Source organism: Stegastes partitus, unplaced genomic scaffold (genome assembly GCF_000690725.1).
Source record: "Stegastes partitus isolate 25-593 unplaced genomic scaffold, Stegastes_partitus-1.0.2 Scaffold45, whole genome shotgun sequence".
NCBI classification, from domain to species: Eukaryota; Metazoa; Chordata; class Actinopteri; family Pomacentridae; genus Stegastes; species Stegastes partitus.
In genome coordinates this window covers 446,156-472,424 of record NW_007577776.1, presented here as the reverse complement: position 1 = coordinate 472,424, position 26,269 = coordinate 446,156, and the positions used below count along the sequence as shown (strand labels likewise).

The window sequence follows — 26,269 nt, the reverse complement described above, 5'->3', positions numbered from 1 at the left end:
ACCGTCGGATTGTCAGAGACCATGCATGCTTCACTCTGGTAACCACCAACGGTAAGAATTATGGTTCAACAAACTGGTTAGACATCCATAGAAGCCACTCAGGTCTGGAAACCATTTGTAGGAAAGTGGTAAGAAATAGAAAACCTTTGTGTTGTTTCCACGTTTCTCCAAGTCACACATGGATAAAATGTGAGTACGCAGACTTGGTCATCACTAAGAGTAGAAATGTGAACACTGGATCAGACATGGAGACCATCTGAAGGCTCCACTACAAGACATTAAGAAGTTTTATATTGAGGAGTTCTGGAGCTCAGATCAGGTAAGCAGCTGTTGGAAAGTGTTGAGGAACATGACAGAACACCTTTCCTTATCCTTTACTGTTTGATGGACAAACACCAAGCAATGCTGACTTCAGGATTATAGCTAAACAAATGATACCGTTACGTCCAAATAAGTTAAAGACCAAGTTCAGGTAACGATTGGCACATGCACAAGCTGGGTTGACATGAAGCCTTGCATTTACAAAAAGAACGCGTAAACTGTTGAAAGAAAGAAAGAAAGAAAGAAAGAAAGAAAGAAAGAAAGAAAGAAAGAAAGAAAGAAAGAAAATGTGGACATGTAAACTACGTTTGGCTGATTTGGGAACCAATAAGTAAGAAAAAAACAAAGAAAATTTTTTGTTGTTTCCATCCCTCTAAAAAAATAAGAAAAAATCTATTATTTTAGCTAATGAATTATAAATGACATATAATAAACTCTACACAAATTCAAACAGCTTGCCCCTGAGTCTACAGACTGATAATGTTTGAGAGAAAAACACTGCAAAAGAAAACATGTACTGCAGGGAAAAGGGAGAAGAAGTTGTTTTAGAGGATTGTAAAACTGATTTGTCTTTTAGGTTTTAAACTGAATTATGAAGGAAAGGTTTTAAAAGTCGCTACAGGCAGCATTATAGAGACACTATATATATAAAACGTGACTCAGACAGATGACAGGAGAGGATACGTTTCTGCTTTAAAGTCCAAAGACGACAAAAAAATGTGACAAAAACGGGAAAAAAAAACTCCTGCCTCCTGGTGTCACACTGATCTCTTGTCAGATCACTTCAATAGAAAGTCCTTCACGGAGGAGAAAGAAGCGCAGATATGAATGCATGCAGAGATTCCCAGATCGTTTCATAATCTTTTATTCATGGAAAGGGTTTGGTCGTGTTCTCAGTGTCAGTAGAAACATGCTATGTGTGAGAAAAACTCTCAGCCTGCGAGATTTTCCCCTCGTTTAAAACGTCCAAACAATATATCCTCTTTATTGCTTTTAAAATACCAGTACACGCGTGTTCCTTGTCCAGGACACGGAATCTGTATGGAAAATAAAGATGAACAGCTGATTTAGCAGTAGTCAAAAGATCAAAAACCAAAAATACACAAAATCGTTCAAAAAAAGAAAAAAAAAAAGGAGTCCACCACCAAAAGAGTGCAAAAACTAAACCGTTAGTTTAGTAGAAAGCAAGCAGAGGGAGCATTTATTTAGAAACTTTATTTTTGACTTTTACAGTTTCGTCTCCTCAAGTTAATGTTTCAAATCCATCGCCAATTAAAGCCCTGAAACACATGGTAGCATATATATAATATTGTCAACAACATACATTTACATCAGAGGTCTTTAGTTTTCTTTTCTGGGTGTTTTGTTCAACCAACAATTCAAAGGTTCTTGAACACGTGACGGTTAGTACAGACTGTGCACATTTCTCTTTTGTAATCTTTTTTTTTTTTTTTTTAGTGGTATAGGCAGGAAAGATCATTATTTATAAAATAACAAACAAAAAAAATCCAAAATAAAAAAAAAAAATTGCAATTAGCACCGTTACTGTGATTTTTTTTTTTTTCTTTAACTTAGGGATCAGCACCTTGTCCCGTTAGTAGCGACTAGGAGTTGTCATAACTGCTGCAGGTCGGACGGAGGAGGAGTTTAGATGATGAGGTCTTTGTCGACATCCTCTGCAAACACAAAGACACAAAACATTCATCAACACCGACTGATAGAATGATTAACGAGGGCGTGACAGTAGAGGAAACATCCAATAAATCAGTCAGTGAGGGGGAGAAATGTAGCGGAGTAGGGAAACTAAAAAAAAAAGGTAGATGTGATGGAAAATAAAATGCATATTAATCTGATGTGAAAAGAACATTAACACTAAATTATTATCCTTTGTCTTTTTCAATTATTTGGAGCATTTTCATAAATAGTAAGTTGCTATTTATGGAGTCAGAATTTCAAATAATTCATCGATAAATAATATTTCTGTGAAACATTATGGAGATGTGAAGCTTTACTTTGGTAAAATATGGCCAAATATTTCTCACAGTTAAGTTATAGTTGGTCCAGAACATCCTAAATGACATTTACTGACGATGTGTTCGTTTAGTTTGTTCATTTATTCAACATAAATGAAAAATAATCTCAGTTTCTGCTTCCAGCTGTAAGGATCTGCTGCTACAAGCAAACAGAAAATGTCTCCTCTGGACATTTTTTTAAACTTTTCCTGATGTTTAATAGCACTGGTCTACACCCACTGAGCTGATTTTGGACAGTTGCAATGTGCTGAATCCAAATATTCCATTGGTTTTGCTCGATGAGGTCAAAATTTTGATTTGTCACCACATGCACTTTACTTGTATTTACCTTTACAAATGTTTATACTCATCAACTTTTGGATCATTTAGCTTATGGAAAGGATTATAAAATGAAACTTTTCCTGTAAAATCTGAATTTATATGAGAAATACTAAAATAAATCAATTGCTAATGTCAACAAATATAATCAATTTAGTGGCAAAATCGATTTTTTTTAAACTGAGTTGGCATAAAAACCTGATACAGAAAAGCAGATGTCATTTTTGTATTCAGTGTTGCAAAAATGTCCTAAATCAGTAGAAAAATCCTAGACACCTTCAAAAACATATTTGTTTGTAACCCAGAAACTATAGTTTCAGCTAAACTCCCATAAAGCTGCAGTCAGTCAGCAGCGAGACGAGCTGAACTCCAGAGGAAGAAAACTGCATAGTGCTGGCTGTACACGAGTCACTGTGTTGTAACCGTATTTCAATCCTTCAGAGGACATTTTGTGGAGCTATTTTATTATTATTTTTTTAATAATAATACTACAAAATAAAAAAAAGCCAACACTCACGGTCCTTGATGCCGAAGCAAGTGGCCCACTCCTCCAGGGCGATGTATTTGTCGTTGTCAGAGTCGCACTCCTCGAAGAAGCGAGTGGTGCAGTGCTCCATGGGGATGAGGGGAGCACGCAGGGGGGAGAGCTCTGTGTGGGTCAGATATCTGAGGAAGCACAAATGTAGAAACAGAGATGAACAAACAGGGATTCAGCTCCAAGTGTGGAGAGAACACACACAAGACACCATATCAATGAGTCTGCAGCATAGACTGTATAAAAGATGGACGTAGCTACCGTGACGTCACCCGTTGGTTTCTGCACTGAGAAAATGAAGCCAGGGTTTTGCTACTTCCTGGTTGACATCTTGGATTTTTGGAGCCAGTGACGCAAAAATCGTCGGAGGGGGGCGGAGCCATAGGAGCAGCGATTGGTCAGATGGATTGAGAGGCGGGCCCTCTCTGCCCGCCCACATTTACCGCCTTCTGCTCGCTTCGTCTGTATGGTTGCTGCCGATTGTCAATCAAGCCAGCCACGCCCCTTGCCCCGCAAAATGTTGAAGATTTTTTAAAAATTCAGTATTGATTTATTTTCAGATTGGCCACCTGATCTCTGGATTTGACCATGAAAACTAATAAGAAAAACGTCCTGAGCTGTAGGAATGGAGTATTTCTTGATCTGTGATCACTTCTTTTCCAATTCCAGTCTATGAGAGCCAGGGCTTTTTGGAGCCAGCAGCTAGTGGACGTAGTGATATTGCAGGTTTTTGACACTTCCGGGTTGGCTTCATTTTTCAGGGCCGGTTGCTACGTCCATCTTTTATACAGTCTATGGTCTGCAGAGGTGTTTGCTTCATAGTGTAAAGTATGCACAAACGTTCGTATTTTCTCGATTTAATTACACGCGTGGCATGAAACAAAATCTAATTTACCAATTAAGGTCCACATTTTAAGTTGCAAACTTTATTTTTTTCTAAGCGTTGTGTCGACTGTAAGTTCATTCTAAATGCAATTTAATTTTTTTTAATGTACTGAAAATTTTATGTAGTGAAAGTAAAGTCGTCTATGTATCTAATAATGTTGGTGATTGCATTCAGTCAATTTAAAATCAAACTGAACTTGCAATAAATTGGCATGAAAACTTAACAAAAATTCAAATCCCTTCCCTGCTCACTGAACATATCAGGTGGTTGCGACTGTGTGTCACAAATATGATACAAGCAGCACTGAAAGGTGAGCGACGTTTCTTTTACTTATAAATTCTACTAAAACAATGAATTTGAGAATATTCCAAATTATTACCACGAAGCCTTGAATCTGTTTTTTGTGGTCAAACTTGACCGTTGCACTCAGAACCGATGGACCAAGTCTCATCGAGTATCTAATCGAAGGAACCTAATTTACTAAACTGCTGTCAACCTAAAACCTTGTGTTCATGAATATGGTGTGGTTAATATCTTGTGGAGACACTGGTTGGAACAATCTGATTTTTAGAAACTTTAAAACTTGGCTTTAGAGGAATCTCTTTATCTCAGTGTAGTTGGTTGGTTGACCATGATTCCATTAGAAAAAGATCGATGTTCATGCTTTGCTTACACTAGTTTTTCTGAGTCTGTCAGCATGACTGTGGACATGGTGAAATCATCACCAGCCAACAGGAAAATGCCATAAAGTTTGGGTTCTGGCGGGTGCATTTAGGGTCTAGAAGCCACGTCATCCGTTTTTAGAATAAGTGGGTGCTGAACTGTTGGATCCATCATTTCACTCTGGTCTGAGATCAGAGGCCACTTTCTCCACACTGGAAACCAATCAGCTCTGTCTGCCAGAAGCTCGTTTGTGTGTGCAGTACGAACCCGTCGACGGGGTGCTGGTCGAGCTGACCGAACTGCCAGTGGACGGGGAAGATGTACATGTTGTAGTTCTTCTCAAAGTCGTGGGCCAGCAGGTCCAGGGAGTGATCGCCAGCCTGCAGCCTCTTCTCGTTCTCGTAGATCTTCTTCACCTGAAGCAATCACACAGACACACTTCACGTCACCACACATGAACAGCTTCTCAACGGACAAGTGGAGACACAATTAATACTCAATAAGACAAACGAATCACTTCAGTCTCGAGGAAAATCATTCGTAAGCGGCGCAAAGGTTTCACACAGTGAGGAATGTGTCACAACAAAAAGAGCTTTTTCTTTATGGATCACCGTGTTAAATCAGCGTAACGCTGTCAAAAGCACAATCCATGAGTTCTCTCAGTGTTCACATACAAACAGTTTGAATGAGTTACTTTCTCACACAGTTTGAGTTGGTCTTTGTTCTTTACAAGCCACCTCTGGAGCTATGAGACAGATGTTGGACTTTAGATTCTACTTGTTTAAACTCAGCGTTCTGGCTGAATCGCTGGACAAAACTTAGCTTTCAGTATTTACTGTAATGCATTTAAATATTTGTGATACACGAGCGACATCTTGTTAAACCGTCTGTGTTGTGATGTACATGAGGTGTCTTGTAACTTTAAATGGTTTCTTTTAGCTTAAAGTTTGTGCTTCAAGCTAAATATTGAATTGTTCAGAGGGAGTGAAGCGATCCATCTCGTTAAGGTTCTTTCTTTGAGGTTCCTTTACACGCATGATGAGGGTTTTGAGTGTTACGTAGTCAAATGCAGTGTGTGTTAAAAGGACAATATATTAGATTAAAGATGCGTTTTAACGTCTGTGTAATGATGTTTGAACAGTTTGTGCTTTGATATCTACGTGCAGGTTCCTTTGCATCTCTGTATTGTTGTGTACAGAATCCCGCTTTATTCATTTCTTTTAAAAGGTGCAATTTGGTAAAATTGCCCACCAAAAAATGAAGAAAATGAAAATAAATGGCTGTAGATGTGTTTCCAACCCTCATTAACCATCTCTTGGACCCTCGGGAGGGATCTGACCCATGTTCAGTGGACCATAGAGGTAAAATTAGCTCAAAAAACATTTAAAAAAACATGTTTCTATTAAATGAGAACTCCTAAAACTTTAAGTACACACTTGTACACTTTCACTTTAGTAGATTTGTGCATGTGGGACTTTCACTTGTGACAAAATCTTCCCATATTGTTGCACTGCAGTGAAGGATCGGCGCATTTCTTCCAGCAGTCTGAAGTTTAAACGGGACTCACCCTGAGCTTCTGCTTCTCGGTCAGCAGGTTGTTGTCCTCGTCGCGCTCGTACAGAGTCACCAGAACGTTCTTCAGCCAGTCCCTCATGCGCAGGGGGAACTCGTTCAGCTCACTGTCCATGCAGGGCTCGATGTCTGCACAGAGACGCACAGTTTAACTTGAATGAATATGAATCATGTACACATGTAGAGCAACACGTGTTTTAAACTGGAGCCATGTGATTTCTGATAATTGAAGCAGGAAAAAAAACAACTTAAATGCTTTGCAAATGCTCCAAAATAGTGTGAAATTATTGTAAACTGTCTAATAGTATTTTCCTACAAGGCACACTGGTTGCCTAAAGGTCTGCTTACGAACCTCCAGAGCTTTAAACTGGGACTCATTGTCTTCATTCAACCAGTAGAGCTGAATGAATGAGTGACAGTGAGTCAAAAGCTCTGAAAACCTTTAAAGCATCTGAAGTGACTCGTTATTTTAAAGTTATTAGCGTGACGCTGTGTTTTTGATTTGTTTCATTCAGTTATTGCATTTCGTCTTATATCTTTATCTGTTCAAATCCAACTTTTACGAGTTCTTGTACAAGACAGGATGTAATCGTGAACCTGCTCAGTTCGTTTAAAAAAAGTCTTCCATCCTCCAAAAAATACAACTTCTAAAGGAATTAAATGCAGTTAGGGGCTTTCCAGTACAATCAAAGGCATTTTTAATTACCAGTCTTAACCTTCTGAAATGCAAGTTAGGATAAACGAGGGGACTTGAAATCGTCCGCTTAAGGTGAAGAAAAATGAAGCAAATTTAATACCTCGACTTGAATTTAGTTTTAAATGTAGAAATCGAAGTTTAAATGACATTGTTATGCCAGTCCAGTCTGTCAAAATAATGTTTGCAACGTAAAAGGTGAATCTAAACTGGGAAACTGGATTCCTTTATTTTGTAACCATGCGATCAGCTCCCCTGTATCGCTCTTAAGGGTGAAACACTCAAACTCATCCTCACAAGCTGAGTCCTGTTCGGTGCACTGATCTCCATCTGAGCCCTTCAGCCCTGACTCATCTCCTCACACTGTATGTGTGTTTCAGTTTGAACAGTGAAAGAAATGCAGCCTGCGTGTCTGGATGGATCCTCCCACTGCTGAGCTGCAAACCTTCAGGCTCGACACGACCGTCCGACCCGCCCATCAGTCACAGCACGCTAACTCCCAGAGTGGAGACGCTGAGGACTAACAGTACGCTAAGAGAAAAGATGTGCTGACAGACCTGAGCTCAGCTTTGGCTTCCTAACTTATCATAGAAGGAGCTGAGTGGGAACCAAACAGGGTCTTAAGCTACATTTGATCCCTCAATAGTGAACAAAGAGATTAAAAAAAAAAAAACAGCAGCCATGCCATGTCCAAACATGTAAGAGGAATGACATTAAAACACCCAAATGCATGAACTAAGACTGAAGTTAAGAAGATGAAACTCCAGCAAAGTGCTCAGATTGTTTCTTTTCTGTGGTTTTTACCTGCACAGCAACTCTACAGGCACTGACCACTCAAATGATCGAATTGATATTTTTAAATCTGATGAAATAGGCATTTTCTCCGCAGCTGACTTCAACATCTGGCTCCAGTGACATGGGTGTGTCCTCGGTGGAGGCAGCGTTTACTCAGTGACTCAACACACACAGAAGATTGCCCCAGTTTGACCTCTAACAGAGATGTTCATCACAGCTTTCACTCAGGACATCTGTGTGATGCACACGCTTGGTTTGAGTGTCTGTGGTGTGATTTCCACGAATGACACTATAGACGTCCCTGTGAGGTTTTCAAAAAAAGGCATCCTTTAATATATCGTCTAAATTAACTCACTGCTTATGTCGCCTCTCGTGAGACTCTCAGCTGTGAATTACTGATGCAGTCTTCATTGTTTTAGCACTGAGTCAGAACGACTGAACCAGAACTAGAGCGGTAACAGATTTGGTGTTTTCATGGACAGCATATCTCTTATCATAACGTTATCATAGCATATCACTTCACAACATTTCACCTTATAACCAAAAGTCAAAATGTTTGGCAGCGTATCATATCATGATGTATCGCGATGTGTTGTGTCACAATGCATCGTGTCTTTTCAATAAATGTGCGAGGACTCACATTTGCAAGGTCCAATGTAGTCAAGGTGCAGCTTGTGGCCCTTCTTGGTTCCCTCCAGGGTGCACTTGGTGGCAAAGAAGTGGCAAGAGGTGTCGTAGGTCTTGTTGTCAGTGCCGCAAACCTGGAAGAGAGGAAAATAATGCTCAGACCGACGATTGGTTGCATGTTTAGCACACGCAAAGTCAAACCGGTGTCACAGGAGGTACGTCAAAAAACATCCAATATCCAGACATGAGCACTAATTCCACAAAAAATAAAAAATGTATTTCATCATGCTGATGAATTGACTTGTTGGACTCACGTGCTCAAACTCTCCCTCGGCGGTGGGGCAGGTGGACGGGTCCTGGCACACACACATGGGGGTGTTGCTCTCATCGACCTCGCACACTTTGCCCTTCTTGCAGTGGTGGTTCAGGCAGGGATCTGTGTGGAGACAACACCAGCAGAGAGGCCTGAGCTGCTGTCTGCTTCACAGCGAATAAAAACAGCCGACATGATCCAATCCAGACGCAAATACTTTTCTTTCTTTTTTTTTTTTTTTCCAGCACAGTTATTGCCAAAAGAAAACTCAAGTGAAATCCTTTATACGTGGAAGGATTAATAAGAACATGAGGAAATGACGACATGAGCATGAAAACTGCCGACAGAAATGTGTGAATGTCGCTCCTGTTGGTAAAAATATTGCCTCATATGAAAACAGCTGCAGTCATGGAATTATTAAAGCCGAAAGCACGAAAGGTACACGGATAATAAAACTATTTTACAGTGCATTAAACTAATTTCTGATGGAGAAAAAAAAAATATTTTATTTTTCTATGAATTTTTTTTTTTTAATTGTTTTTTTCCAAGCATCTAATAATAAAAGGAGGCCACATGTAGAGAAAAATGTGTGCCAATAAATGATTTTCATCTCTTAAACACCTGATTGTTTCTTTTAAGGTTAAGAAGCAGGTTTACATGCCTCTAGAAACTCAAATGCAGAATTAGATTCGATTTTTTTACTTTTTTTTTTTTGACTTTTTAGGTTCTGAATTGTTCTTTTGTTCTGTTATTTTACTATTTTCCCCCCACATTTCTACTTTTCCATTCATTCCACTTGGCTGGGTTTAAGTTACTTTTAAAACTTTATTAAATTAAACTTTTAAAAATAATCACTGACATGTTTTTTTAGTCTCCTGCTTTCCTTTGTTCCGAGCTGTCCTTCTATCTTTCATTCACACTGCCTGTCGTATTATTAAAAATGTGGATTTCAGTTGTCACCTTATTTCATTTTCACAGCGGTACTAACATGTGCAAGGTTCTTCATTAAGTACTTTAAAAGACTATTTAGACTGAGTACTTCTCAAAGTAAGTTTCTCTGGTGTTTCTGATGCTTTTCAGCAGCGTGACGGAGCCGAGTCCATCTTTTCTCACTGCTCAGGCAGAACATTGTGTACAGTCTGTAGGTCTGGGCTGTCTTCCTGCCGTCGGTGTCGTCTGTGGTCGAGCTGCCTCTTACAGCAGGGTGGAACATGTAATTACAGCTGTCTCCTCACACAACGAGGCAGTCTGTCATTACGACTGTTTGATTTGCCAGTTTGAGGCTTCGCTAAACCCGGATACCTCTGTAGCTGCAGGACACAGGCGGTGACATGCAGCTAAATGAAACGCTGTCACAATGTATATCGGAGGACGTCGTGTGCGAGAAAACAACATGACACATCGTTATCTCCGGAGTCACTGACACTTCAGGATTTATGAAAGCCAGAGTAGGTGTGTGTGGACGTATCTGTACAGTGATGTCATGTAAAAGACACATTTCCAGGAATTCTTACCTAAACGTTGATCAATTTAAGTGATTATTCCTTTAACTTCTTCACTGCAAATTATACACTTAATGTGTTAACAGCTTGATAATGTCCCACACCTAAACACTGCTCTGGGTCTGGTCTTTTTTTAGTTTCACTTGAAGCAAAAAAATAAAACTGAAAAAGCATATTTGAACACATTGTAAGGTTTGGATCCTTGCTTTTAGAGTGATTTCCATTTAAAACTTTGTACATTTAATTCTTGGTATTTTTTATGTTTTTCCAAATTCTGAGCACATTTTTTGGCCTCAGTCACTATTTGGTTATGTTTAGTCATTGACACTACTCTGTTAGGGTTAGGAAGAGATCATGGTTTGGACTAAATTAGCGCCCTTTACATGTTAACCCATCCATCCATCCATCCACCCATCTATCCATCATCTATACACTGCATAATCCTCACTAGGGTCACAGGGGGGCTGGAGTCTATCCCAGCTGACTCAGGGCGACGACAGGGGACACCTTGGACAGGTCGCCAGTCTATCACAGTACATGTGAACCCATTATTGCTAAATAGTCCCATCTGCAACAATCCTCACCTCCATTGTCCTCCGTTTGAAAATGAGCATCGGTGACTTTCTGGTATTTACAGTTTGATAGTACCCTACGCATTGACAAATGATGCTAAAGCCTTACTTCTTCAAAACTGACCATAGGGACCTGGATGAAGTGTCCAACTGACCAAGTTAGTTTGAGCATTTAGACTTGATTTTAGGCTTCAAGTCAGACTGAAGTTTAGCTCAAGGGCTGGAGTCAGAGTCAGGGGCTTGAGAATGCATTTATCAATTAAACTCCTTGAACAAACGATTGAATACTTTAACTGGTGCATACAACACTAGATTAGGGGCCACATTTTGTCATTATATGTTAGAAACTTACACCTGTTTGGGGTGACAGTTGGAGATCAAGGATGGTTGAGAGAGTGAATGTAAATCAGTCCACTGTCCTCCCGAGCTACAAAAACAAGTTGCGTGATGACTTACTCTCGGCAGCAACGTCCTCAACAACCTCAATGGCCTCGTCAAACTCTCCAACTTCGATCTGCACTGGGTTGGCCCCCACCTCGGTCTCCTGGGGAACATGAGAGGTCAGAGGTCAGACTGTCAGAGGCTGCGTGACACATCATAAAGTAATCAGAGTGAGGATCAGCTAATTCCATCAACCTTTCTGATCTGATAAAGTGTTCCTCGGTGTAGCCGATGATTTTCGGTCTTTGGGTCTATTTCTGCTCGACGTCCACTTAAACCAAACCGCTTAAATATATCTGGTTTTCCTGAAAAAAACTTGAAACGTCACCACTAAAGAAGGTTCCTCCCTGAAGGCCAAACAGAGTCTGGGAGCAGCCAGACCATAATATCCAACAATAACAAGCAGCTGGGTCTACATGTGGTGAAGCTATGAAAAACGTAATGGCTTCCTGACCAGCTGAACGAGCGGCTAAAATTAACAGCTGTGGGATCTTTGGTCCCGCTGGACCTCTGGAGCAGGAAACGATAAAACCTTCACATGAAGACTGAAACCTTTGGTGCAGGGATACTTCTGCGTTGTTTACGTCCAGTTAAGGAGGACGGTTTGAAAAGTAACCGTTGTCAGTCAGGTGATTTCTCTCCTCTCCTAATAAGGTAAAAACATGGCAGGAGCTGGAAGAAATGAATGTTTTCCATCTCTGTCTGTTGGAAATATTTGGTCAAAAGCTTCAAAGAAAAATATGTTTGAAAGAATTTAAACGATTTGGTTGGTTAGACTTTGGTAAATCTTTAATTTAGTGAATCAAACTGATGTCAGGGACTTCTGGCTCGATGATAGCGAGGGAACGCTGGTTATGTACAGTAACTCTGAGTATAGCTGGAAGAAGTTGCTCAGTTTAGGAAATCATGTCAGACTGTTGCATGTAGAGGAAGACATGTAAGTGATGGAGGAAAAATCTAGACTTCAAACAGGCTGCTTCAGGCAGGTATCACGGCAGACGGCCGACTTCCCTGAGCCTGGTTCTGTCTGAGGTGTTTTTTCCTCCTCATTAAAGGGTTGTTCTTTTTTTGTGGTTCCTACCCACCGTCGCCGACTGCTTGTTTTAAGGGAATCCAAAGACAACTCTGGATTTGTTGGGTTCTCTGTTTAAAATCTGCAAGGTTTTCACCTTATTATGAGTTGATAGATGTTGTGAATTGGTGCTATATGAATAACACTGAACTGAACTGAATTGTTTTCTGTGGGAGAGAATCTTTTTGCTTTTTAACCTTGTACATGCACAATAGAGCTATAACATACTAAAGGAGTGGGAAAACCTAAAAAAGCAGATCTGGCTTCTTTAATCCCTATTGGACCTGGGCCGTGCTCTTTGAGGTGTATCTTTCTTTGCATATTCACATGTCTCTAGTCTGATTCCTCTACAGGCTGCGTGAAGCTGCTTCGCTGTGGGTGTACACATGAAAAAGCACCGCTGCACAACCATGTGAGAAAATACCAGCGAACTTCTTTGGCTGCAGCCCTCGAACCCCCTACGCTTCCTTCAAACATCAGCTCATCTCTCGGAGCAGCTGCATGGCTCAGAAAACACGGTGCGGATGTGAGAGCAAAAAAAAAAGTGTTTGGGTTGAGTTTCCTAAAGCGATCATGGCAGCATAAACGTTGAAGTGTGAAGGATGATTCTGGTAATGTAAAAAATAACACATTTTTAAAAATATAACACATGAAACCATTTCTTTGGGATTAAATCGGTGGTTTCCAACCTTTTTGGCTTCTAACAAAAGGCAGTGTGCAATCAGTTAATGTTTAGATGATCCAATATCTCAGCAAAAATAAGAAGTTAAAGACAAAATGAAAACAGATTGTGGATCAGAACTTTGTTTTTTTCTTTCCTCTCCCATAAGTTTGGAGCCTTTACATTTATCTTTTGGGTCTGCATCTTAGAACTGGATATAAAGCAGTTCAAACCAGCTCCACCTGCAGCAGCTCCAACAGGAACACGTTGCTAAAGCATTACAGCTTCCTTATTGATAATCTAATGATGGCACATGTCAGTCAGAGGGACCATATCAGAAGCCAACTGCATTTTGCTGCTAATACTTTTTCATGCAGGACGTGTCCATGTAGTGGAGTATTTCTACATCGCTGTGTGCTGTCACGTTTCCAGAGCCAGTCATTTACCAAGAGCAAACACTTGATCAGAGCAATTACAAAACAATTTGGACAAAAATGAGAAAACGTGGTGAATCTGCTCTGATTAGCCACAATAAAATTCAGAAAATATGATTTAGGTGCTTTCTGTTAGATAAATAACTTAACATGGACAAGAAGTCTTTAAAGTTCTCAGATAAAACCACATCCCCGTGGAATCCTCGGCTGATGAAGACTATGTTGAATGATAGAATTCTTCAGAATAAGAATTTTGGAGAACGCAAAGACTAACAAGCACCATGAAACTGAAGGAACATCTGGACTGACCTCAACAATTGGCTCCTCGGTTGCTGGCTCCTCCTCCACAACGATCTCCTCTCCCACCACGGCCTCGTATTCCACGATGGGTTCCTCCTCAGTCTGAGACACACACACAGAGACACACTTAAAACCAGCACAACACACTTGTAGCTGCTCATAGAAAAACACTTGAGTGAAGGAAGCCAGAAGCAGACAATGGTCTCATTCGCACAATAGCACAAACAGATTATACACACAATTTGATTACACTCGGGGGAGCTGTGGAAAAACAAACTTTTCATTCTCGCACACGAACGCACACAAGAACAAGCAGAGGATGTCTGGATGAACGAGAAAACGCAATTATCACGCATCGTCACGCGTGAGCTTGAGATCACACAGGAAAGGAGAAAGGATGCCACACAAAGAGAGGAACATGCTCACAAAAAGACAAAGACCACAGCAGGACCACACACACTTACAGGAGCAGCCATGGCGTGGCCAGCCAGGCACAGGAGGAAGACGATCCACACCCTCATCTTCAAAGTCTGTGGACAGAAGAAGAGACAATTCTTTTTTAATACATTAACACAAACACTGTATATGTTGTTATGCAGAACCATAAACAGTTATATGAGGTTTTTACTGTCGTTTTCACAGATTTTTGTTTCCCCCAGTGGGATTATGTGAGCAGAATAAAGAGTGTGGATCTTTTATAAAAATGCATACATCTATAAGATAAATCCCAGATTTGTAGATATTTAAAGAAATAAAAGATTAAACAAAGGGACAAAAAGCAAATATTATTATTAATATTATTTAGTATTTTGCACTTTAGGTGAACTTACTTTTGCCCTTTTTGAACCAAGTAAGATTTACTTTTCAAAAGGCACAAAAAGTAAAGGCTGAACAAGTTTTAATCAAATAAAAACAATTGCTGCAGCTTTGCAACTACAGGGGACCACAGATGGTTCCCTGAGGAACACCTACGTACTAAATGAAGTCAGTTTGAGCTTGAATATCAAACCCAAGATTCCAGATTGATAGAAATTACTGATTCAATAATATTGGGCTGCTAGATTCCAGTTATTTACTCCTGAAAAATGAAAATGAACCCGCTTTAGTGTAGTTGTGCATGTATTGACGCAAAAGTGCACGTTGTAGAAAAGACAGCAGTGATGCTGTTACATTTATATGCTTTCTGAAAATTTTACTAGTCTTCTTTTTAGTAGTAAAAGTGGTAGTATGCATGATGTAAGAATGGAGCAGTCGATGGGATGATGATGCCCTAGAACCAACAAGTGCCACCATTTTAATACTAAGATTAAAAATCAACACAGAAACAAATATCGTATTCATTGTGACATGGACACATCTTTATTTATTATTATATAAAGAAAACACTAAATTCCTAACTTACACAAGTTTTTATTTCACTTTTTTTTTCTTTTCTTCTTGCTCAAACGCAATATTAGAAATGAGAATCAGGATTCAAATTGAAATGATTACATCTGCAATCATCTGACAGAACCCTGCAGTTGTTCACAGGACAACAAAAGCATCTGGACACAACATGCATGCACTAATAGAAGCTCTCCAGTTTCCCAAACAGAATCTCTCTCTGTGTCTGCTTTTGTTTACGGGCACATTGTGTTAAAATTGTCTGTAGCTGTTTGTGGTTTTGTTAAAAAGACTCCCCAGGAGCACAATTTCACTCACTGAAAGGCATTTTCTCATTCTGCCGCTTAAATCAGAGCAAACACAGTAGCTGAACGCAGCAAATTAGTTTTCAGAAGTGGAACGGGCTGGATCAGCGCATCGTTCTGCCGTTTGTGTGGAAACAGGCGTGTAAACAGCTCCCGTCGCTACGTGCACTTTCACAGCAGCAGTTTTCCACGACCCGAGGCAACTTATTTTCACAGCTCATATTTCCACAAGGACTCTGTTTGGAAAAACTCGCTTCCCTACAGCTCTGCTGAATACATATTTACATTTGTACAACCATGACAGATAGGTAATAATATGAGCCTGATGTGTGATTTTGGGGACTTTAATATGCAAAACGGGGCTCAGTTCCCCACTGGGGCCGATTGTATAATAGTCACAGTGATATGAGAGAACGGGAGCAAAAGCCTGAAAGCTTGTATTATGAGATCTTCTGTTCGCTGCATGCTCCATGTTGACCACAAAATTACAGAATCAACACTGTACACATGGTTATACATACAAAATGTGCTGTTTCCAAGCTTAGTAGAGGCTGCCTGGTGCTGCCCTTCTGAGGCTGATAAAGACGTTGATATTGCAGAGCTGCATGTGGAAATTTATGGTTGCAAATGCATCTGAAATCAAACATTTTGTTACAAATTGCTTTCCACAAAAATTTGATGAGTAGAAGCTTTTCAGGTTTTTTTCTGTTTAACAGACTTACGTTCGTCTGAACCTTGATGTGTGTCAGAAGCCGCTAAATAAGAAATCTGGCATGTTTGGAGGGAAAAACTCTGAGTGAGAAGATATAGAAACTTTGTCAACTGCAAAATTCAAAATCTTTCTCAACTACATAATAAATTCTTTTTACTCACTAGTATCTGCTTCAAGCTTAAATTGGCCATAATATCAACCATACTTACAGATTATTACATTTTTACGACACATTTTAGGAGTGAAAAGTCGTTATGTTCTGATATTATATTTGGCACAGCTTTCATGTTTCCCAGATGATGAACCCAAACAGTTTTACTGATCAAACTTTGTCTTTAGCGCCACCATGAGGCTATTATGTGTTATTGTATTGAACAGATTACCAATAAATGTGGTACAGACACTGATGTTCTCCTCAAAATGAATTGTGATAACTGGTGTTCTAGTAAAAATCACCTAAACTGAGCCCAAATCACGACCAAGACCGAGTTGGGAAGTCTTTTTTTTGTGGGTTGTGCTCATGTGCTTTAAAGCCATACCGACCACCTCCTGCTGCTAGCATGACTGTGGACTCTACACTTCTGTTTATGTCTAAAAAAAAAAGAGTGAGGACTTGGTCATTGTCTTTCTGTTTCTACTTTCTGTAGAGTCCATATGCCACAATAAGCTCTTTTATATGGACTCAGTTGGAGAACATCCACTTTCTCACATAAAAATGTGCAAATTTCCTGTGAGATACAGCTGCCGTGAGAAGAGCCTGTCCATGAGTGGTTTATCTGTGTCTCCGTCTTCCCCTCCTCTGTCTGAGAGCCATTGTTGGAAACTTGATAGAACAGCATCTCCTTCCCAGCTTCTCTTTCTTCTGCATGTCTCAAGGATTAAATAGGGGCTCCTTTGTTTGGTAATGGAGCATAGCACTGCTTGGTCTTCCGCTTCTCTGTCTCTATTAGTTATCTCCTACTTCACAACCACGAAATCAGCTGTTCTATCCAGACATCCAGAAAAAAATCTTATCAACATCAAGGAACGTATGGCAGCTATATAGGGGCAGGTTTAAGCGTCTGGGTCGGCCAGTTGTAAAGTTCAAAGTCCTGACTGTTATTTCATCTCGACATCAAACAAAACTGGAATTTACCTTGAAACAAGAGTCTGTTAAGGGACATTTCTCATTCAGAGCGATAACAGCGAAGTGACACAGTTTGTACGACACACTGAACGCTGCATGAGATCTGCGGGGGGATAATAAGATTTGCAAAACAGAGCTGTGCATACTTTGAATTCCTGCAGCTCGCCGAAGAGGGCAACAAGTTTAAACCAACAAGAGAGGAATCAAACTTAATGAGCCGATCTTGTCTTGGAACATTGCATCTTCCAGTGTGCAACAATTATCAAGTCCGGCATGAAAGAAAGGAAGATGAATGCTCTTAAAAACACTGCTGCGAGGGGAAACTGAACTTGACATTTTGGGGGGTGGAGGAATGCTCGCCCTGGCTGGTGAAAATCTTCCTGACACGAAGTGTCTGAATAGGGCAACATGTTTGGACACATGCAGCGAAAAGGGTAAAGTTCTGCATACAGTCAACGATGTGCTGTTTGACAAACTCTCAGGCGAAACAAGAGAAGTCTGTCATGTGGACGACTGTTGGCCTGTAGGAGCATGTTTGTCTGCCGTCACTTTCAAATACATGCAGCAGTTAGAAATGACTGATGTGTTTGTTTTATTTTCATTTGCTTGTTTGGGATGTAGCATTCTTTCGCACCTTTGGATGACAGACCTGCCTACAATGAGAAACTTCGAAACTGCAACCAGAACAACCACATTATCTAAATATCCAGCACCGGATGTCCACATTTCCATCAGTCCTGCAAATATTCAACTATATTCCTACAATTTACCACTCAGACGACTGATAACTACTATTTGTTGTTGTTTTGGTGCAGGTGGAGTTAAAGTATCGGTCGGAGAAACAGAAAGGCTGAAAGGGCAGATTATGGTTTTGTTCATGCCACACTAAGTCTGCCTCAAGTTCCTGTTGACTGACATATTTGTTAGCTTTAGCTTTTAACAGAGGAACTGGGGTCTCGATGAAGTTTCATGACAACGGTTCTTCAGAACGCTTGAGGAGCCCGACTGGTTCTCCCTCGTTTTCCAATCTGCTTTTTTTCCCCAAGACCTGCAACTGCAAACAAGCTACTTTGTTCTAATCGTTGTGCTGAAAGATGACGGAGTTACAGAATCAAACTCTGCGATAGGTGCACATGCAGCGAAAAGTTTTTGTTATGGCTGTCATGATTTGTGTGTGTGTGTGTTGTCATGTGCAAAAATGACAGAACAACACAGCTACACAACCTCACACTGCAGTGGAAATACTCATGACAACGGCCTGAAGGCATCTTTAAGAAAAGCGGAAAGTTTCTGGATGTTTTTGGAACTAAAAGTTCTCTGGACTTTTGGTGCAGATAAATATCTGTGTAGTGTCGTTGGTTTCTTCTACACAGCACAACGCAGCTTCATGCAAAACATTAAAAAGATTAAAGCTGTTCCTTGTGGCCAGATACTAATGTCCATAATGTTCCTATGCAGTAAATCTCATGTCATAGCTGCTTTGAGTTATACAGTCGTGAACGAAGGGTATCAATGAGAAAAACTGAATAATTTTGGAGAAAATCAGCATGAGTGTTGTTGCATTGTTCTTTTTAACCTGTTAAATCTTTCCGTCCTTTATGCAGTGTCAAAGCAGGACTTCTACAATAGAGCCCACTGTTTATGAAGGCCCAGAAAAGTCGGACTAAGAAGTCCTAAGCAGGCTTGGACATGGAAAAATACAGAAACCCTGGCAGTGGACGCAGACAGTGACGTCTCCAAATAACCTGCACACAAGGAAACTTCTCTGTACCTTTGAAAAAGCTGAGCTAAAAAAAAAAAAAAGATGTTCTGCTGACGGGAAATTTCGTAAAAAGAACCCCTGACAGATCATATAAGTGGCGTGTCTGACTGAGAGAAAGTAGAGCTAAATCTGATTGCAAAGAGACGGGGGGAAAAAAAAGGTCTCATCCCCAAAAGGTGTGGGGTCAGTGTTTGATTTGGAGGGACACGCTGTTCCCATCGTATGTCTGCTTTAACGTATTCCTCTCTGGTCAGACAGCCGCTCGGCTCAGCTCGGCAGGAAGGAGGAGGCCGGACGGACTGACGTAACAGCAAAACAAATTATTTTATTTGGAAAGCTGCTCCCATAATCAAACAGGGCCGAGGCTAAAAGGGAAACTTCAGGCTCATAAAGGGGCCCTTTTTCCCCGCAAATGTATTTAATTTGGGAGGTTAGTTAGGTAAGCAAGTGTAAACTCGCTATGGAGGAAAACAGCCTGGACTGGAGCTGCCACTAACACAGATATCTCCCTCAACTGTCACCGTAATATCTCTCTTTTTTTGGCTCATTCCGCTTCTGTCTCTTTTTCCAGCAGGGCTTTAAAGGGAACAGATTTAGAGGAATTCTTCCTTCTTCTCCTTGGTGATATAAGAGGCGGCTTCGGAGGCCTGGATAAACAACCTGTCGCAGTCTATCTGCCAGCAAACAGCGCAGACAAACAACACTGGCATGCGAAGGACTGTGCACAGCAAATATTCAGTAAAAACTCTGAGAATGAACAGTGATTTCCTCTGTCTGTTATTTGGATGGAGACATATTGTAGTTACTGAAATACTTTATCATGTGCTGCGTGCTGTCTGGAAAAATTCTTCAGATTTCAGCTGTGAGAGATGAGAACTTAGCAATTTGTTTTTCTTAAAACTTAACATTCGGATCCAACATTTGATCAAAATCTGCTACTGTCAAAGATAAAAACATGGAATTACTTTCGGTGAGCCTGCATCTTTACAATAGGTTGATTTCTCAACCACTCTTCCCAAGGGTCGCAGGTTCTGTGCAAAGAAGATCTTCATAGAAGCCATAGAGGAGGAAAAAAAATTAAAAACACGAGAACCGATGTGACAGAAATTCATCCAGATTCTAAAATCAGCTGGAGGCGACCAAATCAGAGCCAAAAATCAGGATTCATTCATGAACATTCTCTGTCTGGATTAAAATTGGAACTTTTTTGAATGGAGTTTGGTTTGATGAAGATTCGCTCTTAAACTGTAACTAATAAACAGTTTGTTTTTTTTACTGTTGATTATTTTCTGGATGAATCGATCAGCTGTTTGGTTTCCAAAATATCAGAAAATTGTGAACTCAAGTTTCACTCATTTCTTCTTCAAAACCTGTTGCTATTTCAGCACTTTTTAAAGTCTTCCTTTCCCCCAAAGAGAAGATATTCTTCATCCAGCTGAAGGAGATCAGGAATACAATTCTTTCACCATCTGGTCGCTATGATGGACAGATTTGTTTTTGGGAGGATCAAGCTGCGGTGCAGAAGGTCAAACAGGTGTTAGAAACCCTGTCACGAGATCTGAGTGTAGCAGCAAAGCACGGCTAAGCTCTTTGTGGTCAGTTAACAGAAACACTGTTGGAAAATGTAAGCTGTTAAAGACAAAGCACAGATGACAAACTGTGAGTCAGTTTAAACAAATAGAGGGAGAGCTCTTGGTTTAAAAAAAAAAAAAAAAAACACACTTGCATAATGGCTCATAATGTGTGTCTGCAGCATTACTTCCATCAGAGTTCAACCATTTAACTAAAATGCAAATGGTCATCTCACTCGCTGATTTATTTTTGGGTTTTTTTGTGCTTTGAGGCTATTGTTTGTCACTGAAACTCAACCTCTCCATAGATTCTTTTCATGCAGTCTTCATGTTATTGGGGACATTTAATTTATAGTATCTTCTGAAACCCGAAACCATTATTCTAGTTAATGCACGCTTCAAGTACTGACATCAGATGGAGCCTCTTTTTGTTTCATACTGTAGCAACCAAAGGAAGTGGGCAGATCCATGGTGGCAGGTGCAGAGCATTGTGCGGCTTTAGCTGGTACAGAGGCACCATGACAAGGTCCTCTGTGAAGCTTGATGACTTCTGGCCAGCACACACTTACGAAATTTAACTGGTTTCAGTTAGACACTGTTCCTATATCCCAGTGACATATGTAACGGCTACTTTTGTGGCCTATTTATTTGATCAATTACCCAATTATTGATTTATATCGCTGCGCATTTAAAGTAAATTGTTCAAATTTCTAACACATATGTAACAGTGGACATACACAAAGGATCAAGTTTAGGTTCTTGCTGATACCAATCAGTTAAAAAATGCCTGACTGGCCCTGAACCCGACCTGAGAATATTTCAGAACATCCCTACTTAATACAGTTTAAATGGGTGAGTAATATAAAAATGATCCCTTTGTCCTGTTGCTGGAAGGGGAAATTAGCTATAGAGAGCAAAAGAAATCTTTTTACTGAGCTGGAAAGTTCTCTGTTTTAACATCGAGGTTCATAGTGATTGGCCTTATCTGGAGTTAGCCCCAAGTGGCCGCTCAAGGAACTGTTGTTTTTGGCTTCAATTCTCAGCCCTGCAAGTTGCTGCTCAGACTTGACCCAGTCGGAATTACAACTAAGACTGTTTTCTGAGTGCTGTCTACATGTTGAAACTAGTATTTACAATAACTCTGACATGTATGCAGCACTATGGCCCCAAACCATTGAAAGATTTTCAATATTAAACTGATGAGCCAAAACATGCTGTCGGAGCGTTGCATCCGGCCCACCACTGCCTGCACCCTGCCAGGCAGCTGGAGGTCCCTTGTGGTGTCTGGTATATACAGGCTTCATCTGATATTAGCAACAAATCCTTTACGTCCGCTGCTTCCTTAACATCCCTGAGCAGCTGTGGCTGTTGGTCCCTCAGTCGATTCTCACCACTGATGCTTTGTTGTCTCAAAGATGCTTTACCCCAGTTCCCTAGCCACAGCACTTTGTTCCTTGATAAAACTGTCCACATCTTCACATCAGCTCATTTCTCCCAGATCTGATTTGCTCAGAGACCGACTGCTCAGTTATCGTCTAGTGCATCCTGACTTTAGCATCTGATATAATAATGACACTATGAAGATTATTCACTTTATGTTTGATGTCTAGAAGTGAGCAAATATGCCACCAAAATGTAAATGTTATTTTAAGTTGTTTTAATAGCATTTGGATTATATTCATGTGCTATGTATGTGAGGCTTTGACTGCAGCAATAACGCTTAAAATATGTTTTCTAGGAGTTTGTTGAGGTAAACAAAAGCATGAAACAACACTCGTGTCTTTCTTTATACTGTTAACAAAGGACCTCTGACCTGCTGAATATCAGTTACTTTATGAATAATAAACTCAGCTTTTTTATTTTTCAAAGTTTTTACTATTTGGTCACCTAAAAGTTCAAACTTCAACCTGCAGTAACTATTTTCTCGCTGGCAATCAGACACCTAGAAAAACAAATCCAGTTTCTCTCCAGAGTGTGCAGCAGGGGAACTCCCTTTAAGCTGCCTGGACAAAGAGCAGTTTTCAGCGAGAGCAGCAGTCACCTGTATCGGTGAGCACAAAGAGCACAAACAAGACCAGAAGAATGGAGGCGAGCTCGGGGGAAAAGGAGAAGAAAAGTCAGGATCTTTGTAACCTGAGCTCCTCGTCACCTGACCTCATTCCCTCCCCTCCCCACCCTTTTCACTTCATCGGGACAAAATTACACTTTCCATTGGGTGAAAAACTGCTCTTTCTGTTTCCTTTTCATGTCTTCTCTCTGAGTTCTCTTCTCTGGATTGTTGTCAACAAAAAAAACATGCACTCGCTCTCATATCAGTGGTGATTGTTTCTAGAGGAACAGCTCCGCATTGTTCATTGCCATTAGGTTGGATTTGTATGAACTGCTGCGGAAAATTATACCTCTCTTTGCTTTGATTGCACTCTGCTTTCATCCTTGCCCTCTCGCCTCTCTCTGGCTTTTTTGCTATTCCCGATAATAGCACAGAGCTGCACTTATTCGTGTTTATTCAGCTTTAATCAGACCTCTGCTGCCCGTCTGAGCAGATAAAAGTTCAACAATCTTTGTTTGTGCATGTGAAGTCTCCTAGATGCAGATGTGTGACTTAAAGCACTTTTGTCATCTCCACTGACTGTAAATGTAAAACTGCACAGAAAACATGTCAATAGTTTGTTGTTCCAAACCCTCACTGTTGTCATTCAAATAAAGAGAAGAGCCGATGTGTTTAGTTATGATGGCCGGCAAACGAGAGCTGCTGAGAGAAGGTGCTGCTTGATCAAGAAGTGATTTAGAAGTTTGGTGGAGCAACACAACAGTGTCAAGCCCAGAAACGTATGAGTCGCGTCTATCTGAGGAAGGTTTTTCTGTCCCAGCAGCAGCAGCAGCAGGACTGAGTCTCCTTTCCTTTTTATCTCACTATTCTGTTATTCTTCTCCATCCTGTTTGTTTAAAAAATTCTTTTGCATGTTCAGTCTTTTTTTATTGACACTGTGTCTGTCTTTCTTTGTCTCTGTCTCTGCCCCTCTCACTAACACTAAACTCCACTTTCCTTTTTTCTTTTTTTTTTTCTCCACGTCAAGTCCAGACAGCAGCATAAAACCCTCCCTCCTGTCGGGGGGATTAGTGCTTTTCTCGAGATTGCCAAGCTGGCCCTGGTATTTCACAGCATCCTCAGCTCCAACGCCACAGCCCCCCTCCCCTCCTCCTCCCTTCCCTTCCACCTCCTCCTCCTCCCACTTTGGTCCAGACCTGCCACCTCAACAATTAAGCCCCAGAGACGCTCCGTCTCCTCTTCGTCCATACTAATGCTAGACACATTGTGCTTCGGTCTTCCCGAACACAGCTCGGGAAAATCCTCGACAGGTGTGACCAACGAGAAGGACATTTAAGTGATTTGGTCTTTTATCGACATGAGAGGTGTTGCAGAGTGTTAGGGAAGGATCGCAGAGCTTCCAGAGACACCAGACAGAATACATATAATTTGTACTTAGATGTTAGGTTCAGATAGATGAAGCTAAAAAAGCAACTTAGGATTCTACCGTCACACTTAAGCATACATTTCCTTTTTGTCTTTGAGGAACAGGTTTACAGCACATCTACTTGCACAGCCATGATAAATAGTCGAAACTATGTGCATTCAGGCGCTGCTTTCTCCACTGTTCTCGTTTCAGATTTTCCAGCAGATTTCAGAGCCTGGCTGCAGGGATTTGCAGCCACAAGGGCATTAGTGAGATTCAACACTTGTTGCGTGATAAAGTTCTGGCTCGCAGCTGAGTTCGAGTTCATCCAAAAGCTGTTGGATGAGGTTAAGATCAGAGCTCTCTCTCTCTCTTTCAGGCCAATCAAGTTGTTCCACAGCAAAGTGTGAGAAGCATTTCTTTATGGAGCTGGATTTGTGCACAAAGAAACAGGAAAGGGCTTTCTCTAAACTCTCCACAAAGTTGGAATCATGCTATTGTCTAGAGATTATCACTGTGTGCTGCAGAAAAATGTATTCTCTCAGTTGAAGCAAAAAAAAAGAATCTAGGACAAACCGTGCTCTGATCAAATGCATACTAAAAAATAGGCAAGAATTTCACCCTCTTATTATAAATCACAAAAAAGTTCCAACACTTGAAGGCATCTTCATTAACTCAGAGAAACAGCTGGTAACCGATCGCCATGGCAACCCGCATTCCTTTACATGTGAGTAATCAGAGAGGGGGATGAAGGGAGGGAGTCTGAGAGGGATATCTGTGGAGAAACGCTCCCATTGCTCTGTGAGGCTTTGTTGGAATTTCATCCACCGCCACTCTTTCCTTTCTTTCTTTCTTTCAGTTCGGATAGTTTTCCGAAATCCCTTGACAGAAGTCACCAGAGATAACGGCTGTTTGTGCTGCCAAACTCAACTCTTGACTGATTGTTTGACAAAACTTTAATTGTTTCAAGTAGAAAATCAAAGCTGTCAATGAGACCAAAACAAAAATGCTTTAAAACTTAACTGCCATGTAAGCCTGTGTTGGCATCCCTCCTCCCCCAAGCCCGAACCCACAGTCCCCACCACTCCTCCTCCTCCTCCTCCTCTTATTGCCGATGTGGCACACAATACCTCCACAGAGAATGAATCCTCATAATCCCAGATTGTTTACCTGCAGGGAGTGATTTTCCGTGCAGCTGTTAGCAGTAATGACAGGCGAGTCTGTACACAGAGTTCTGAAGCCAAAGCAGCTGCCTTTAAACCAGATGTCTGGCATTTTAAGGTGTGTTTGCAAGAAAAGAGTAAATAGTAAGAAAAAGGCGGCTGTTTTTGAAATTTTCGCAGTTAACCAAGTGTAGATTGTGGAAATGTGAAACGGTAGCAGGTGAACTGAGTGTGAAGGTTTTTAATTATGTCAGACTTGATGGATTTGACCTGATTTTAATGTAGGTGACAAACAACGTTGTCATTATTTAAGGAAAAATATTCTGCTTTTAAAGGTTCAGCTTCACCAAAATGCACGACAAAGTGGAGTTTTATAGCATGATCACAGGAAAACAAAGTCAGTAAGTTGTGAAAAATCTCTCTCTCCACATGTCCTCAAATCACTGCATCTGGATGCCCAACAAAGGAAAACACAAAGTCCCATAACTTCTTCACATCACCATCCAGTGTCACATGACTAGCGCTAAGCAGAGCTGGGTTCTGCAGTGCAGACTGAGACCTCTTACCTTCGGCTTTGCAGAGCAGGGACACCAGGAGAGAAGTCAGCTGTGTGCAGGGCCGGGACGATCTAACACTCTCACCACTTAACACAGAAGACATTTCCAGTGGGACGTCCCAGTTTGGACACGGTTCCCCCTCCTCCTCCTATTTTCCCTCAACCCAAACCTCACATTACACCCTCCCCTCTGTCTTCCTGCCCTGGTGGGCGGGGCTTAATGTTCACTCTGGGCTCCCACTGATGTCCCGTTTCAAGTTTAGGCTGCTGAGTGAGATTTGGGGAAAACTTTCTGGTAGTTTCTTCACTGGTTGGTTGATGTAAAGAGTCGAGCATGTTGTAGCATTAAAGGATCCATTAAATGCTTTGTTTTAAAGTGTAGTACAGAGTCAAATAATAAATGGGCCAAATTAGTGATTATGGTGTTGACTTAGGGATGCAGGGTGGCACAGTTGGTAGCACTGTTGCCTCACAGCAAGAAGGTCGCTGGTTTGTGT

The 26,269-nt window shown here is 40.8% G+C and overlaps 1 protein-coding gene across 2 annotated transcripts; it reads right to left on the bottom strand.

Moving 5' to 3' along the window:
• Positions 1-1,169: 1,169 nt before the first annotated feature.
• On the bottom strand, positions 1,170-25,885 carry sparc (secreted protein, acidic, cysteine-rich (osteonectin)). 2 transcript variants are annotated; one of them, XR_521274.1, is made up of 11 exons: positions 25,783-25,885; positions 14,204-14,269; positions 13,749-13,841; positions 11,288-11,375; positions 8,759-8,880; positions 8,458-8,578; positions 6,324-6,457; positions 5,024-5,172; positions 3,190-3,338; positions 1,907-1,997; positions 1,170-1,358 (listed from the first exon to the last, which is right to left on the bottom strand). XR_521274.1 is itself a non-coding variant. In XM_008306231.1 (10 exons), exons 2-10 carry the CDS (start codon positions 14,258-14,260, stop codon positions 1,969-1,971), a joined length of 942 nt encoding a protein of 313 aa, XP_008304453.1. In that variant the 5' UTR covers positions 14,261-14,269; positions 25,783-25,885; the 3' UTR covers positions 1,495-1,968. The 2 variants fall into 2 exon arrangements, 1 of the variants encoding a protein (XP_008304453.1); XM_008306231.1 differs by lacking the exon at positions 1,170-1,358 and having other exon boundaries at positions 1,495-1,997.
• Between the last annotated feature and the right edge of the window lie 384 nt (positions 25,886-26,269).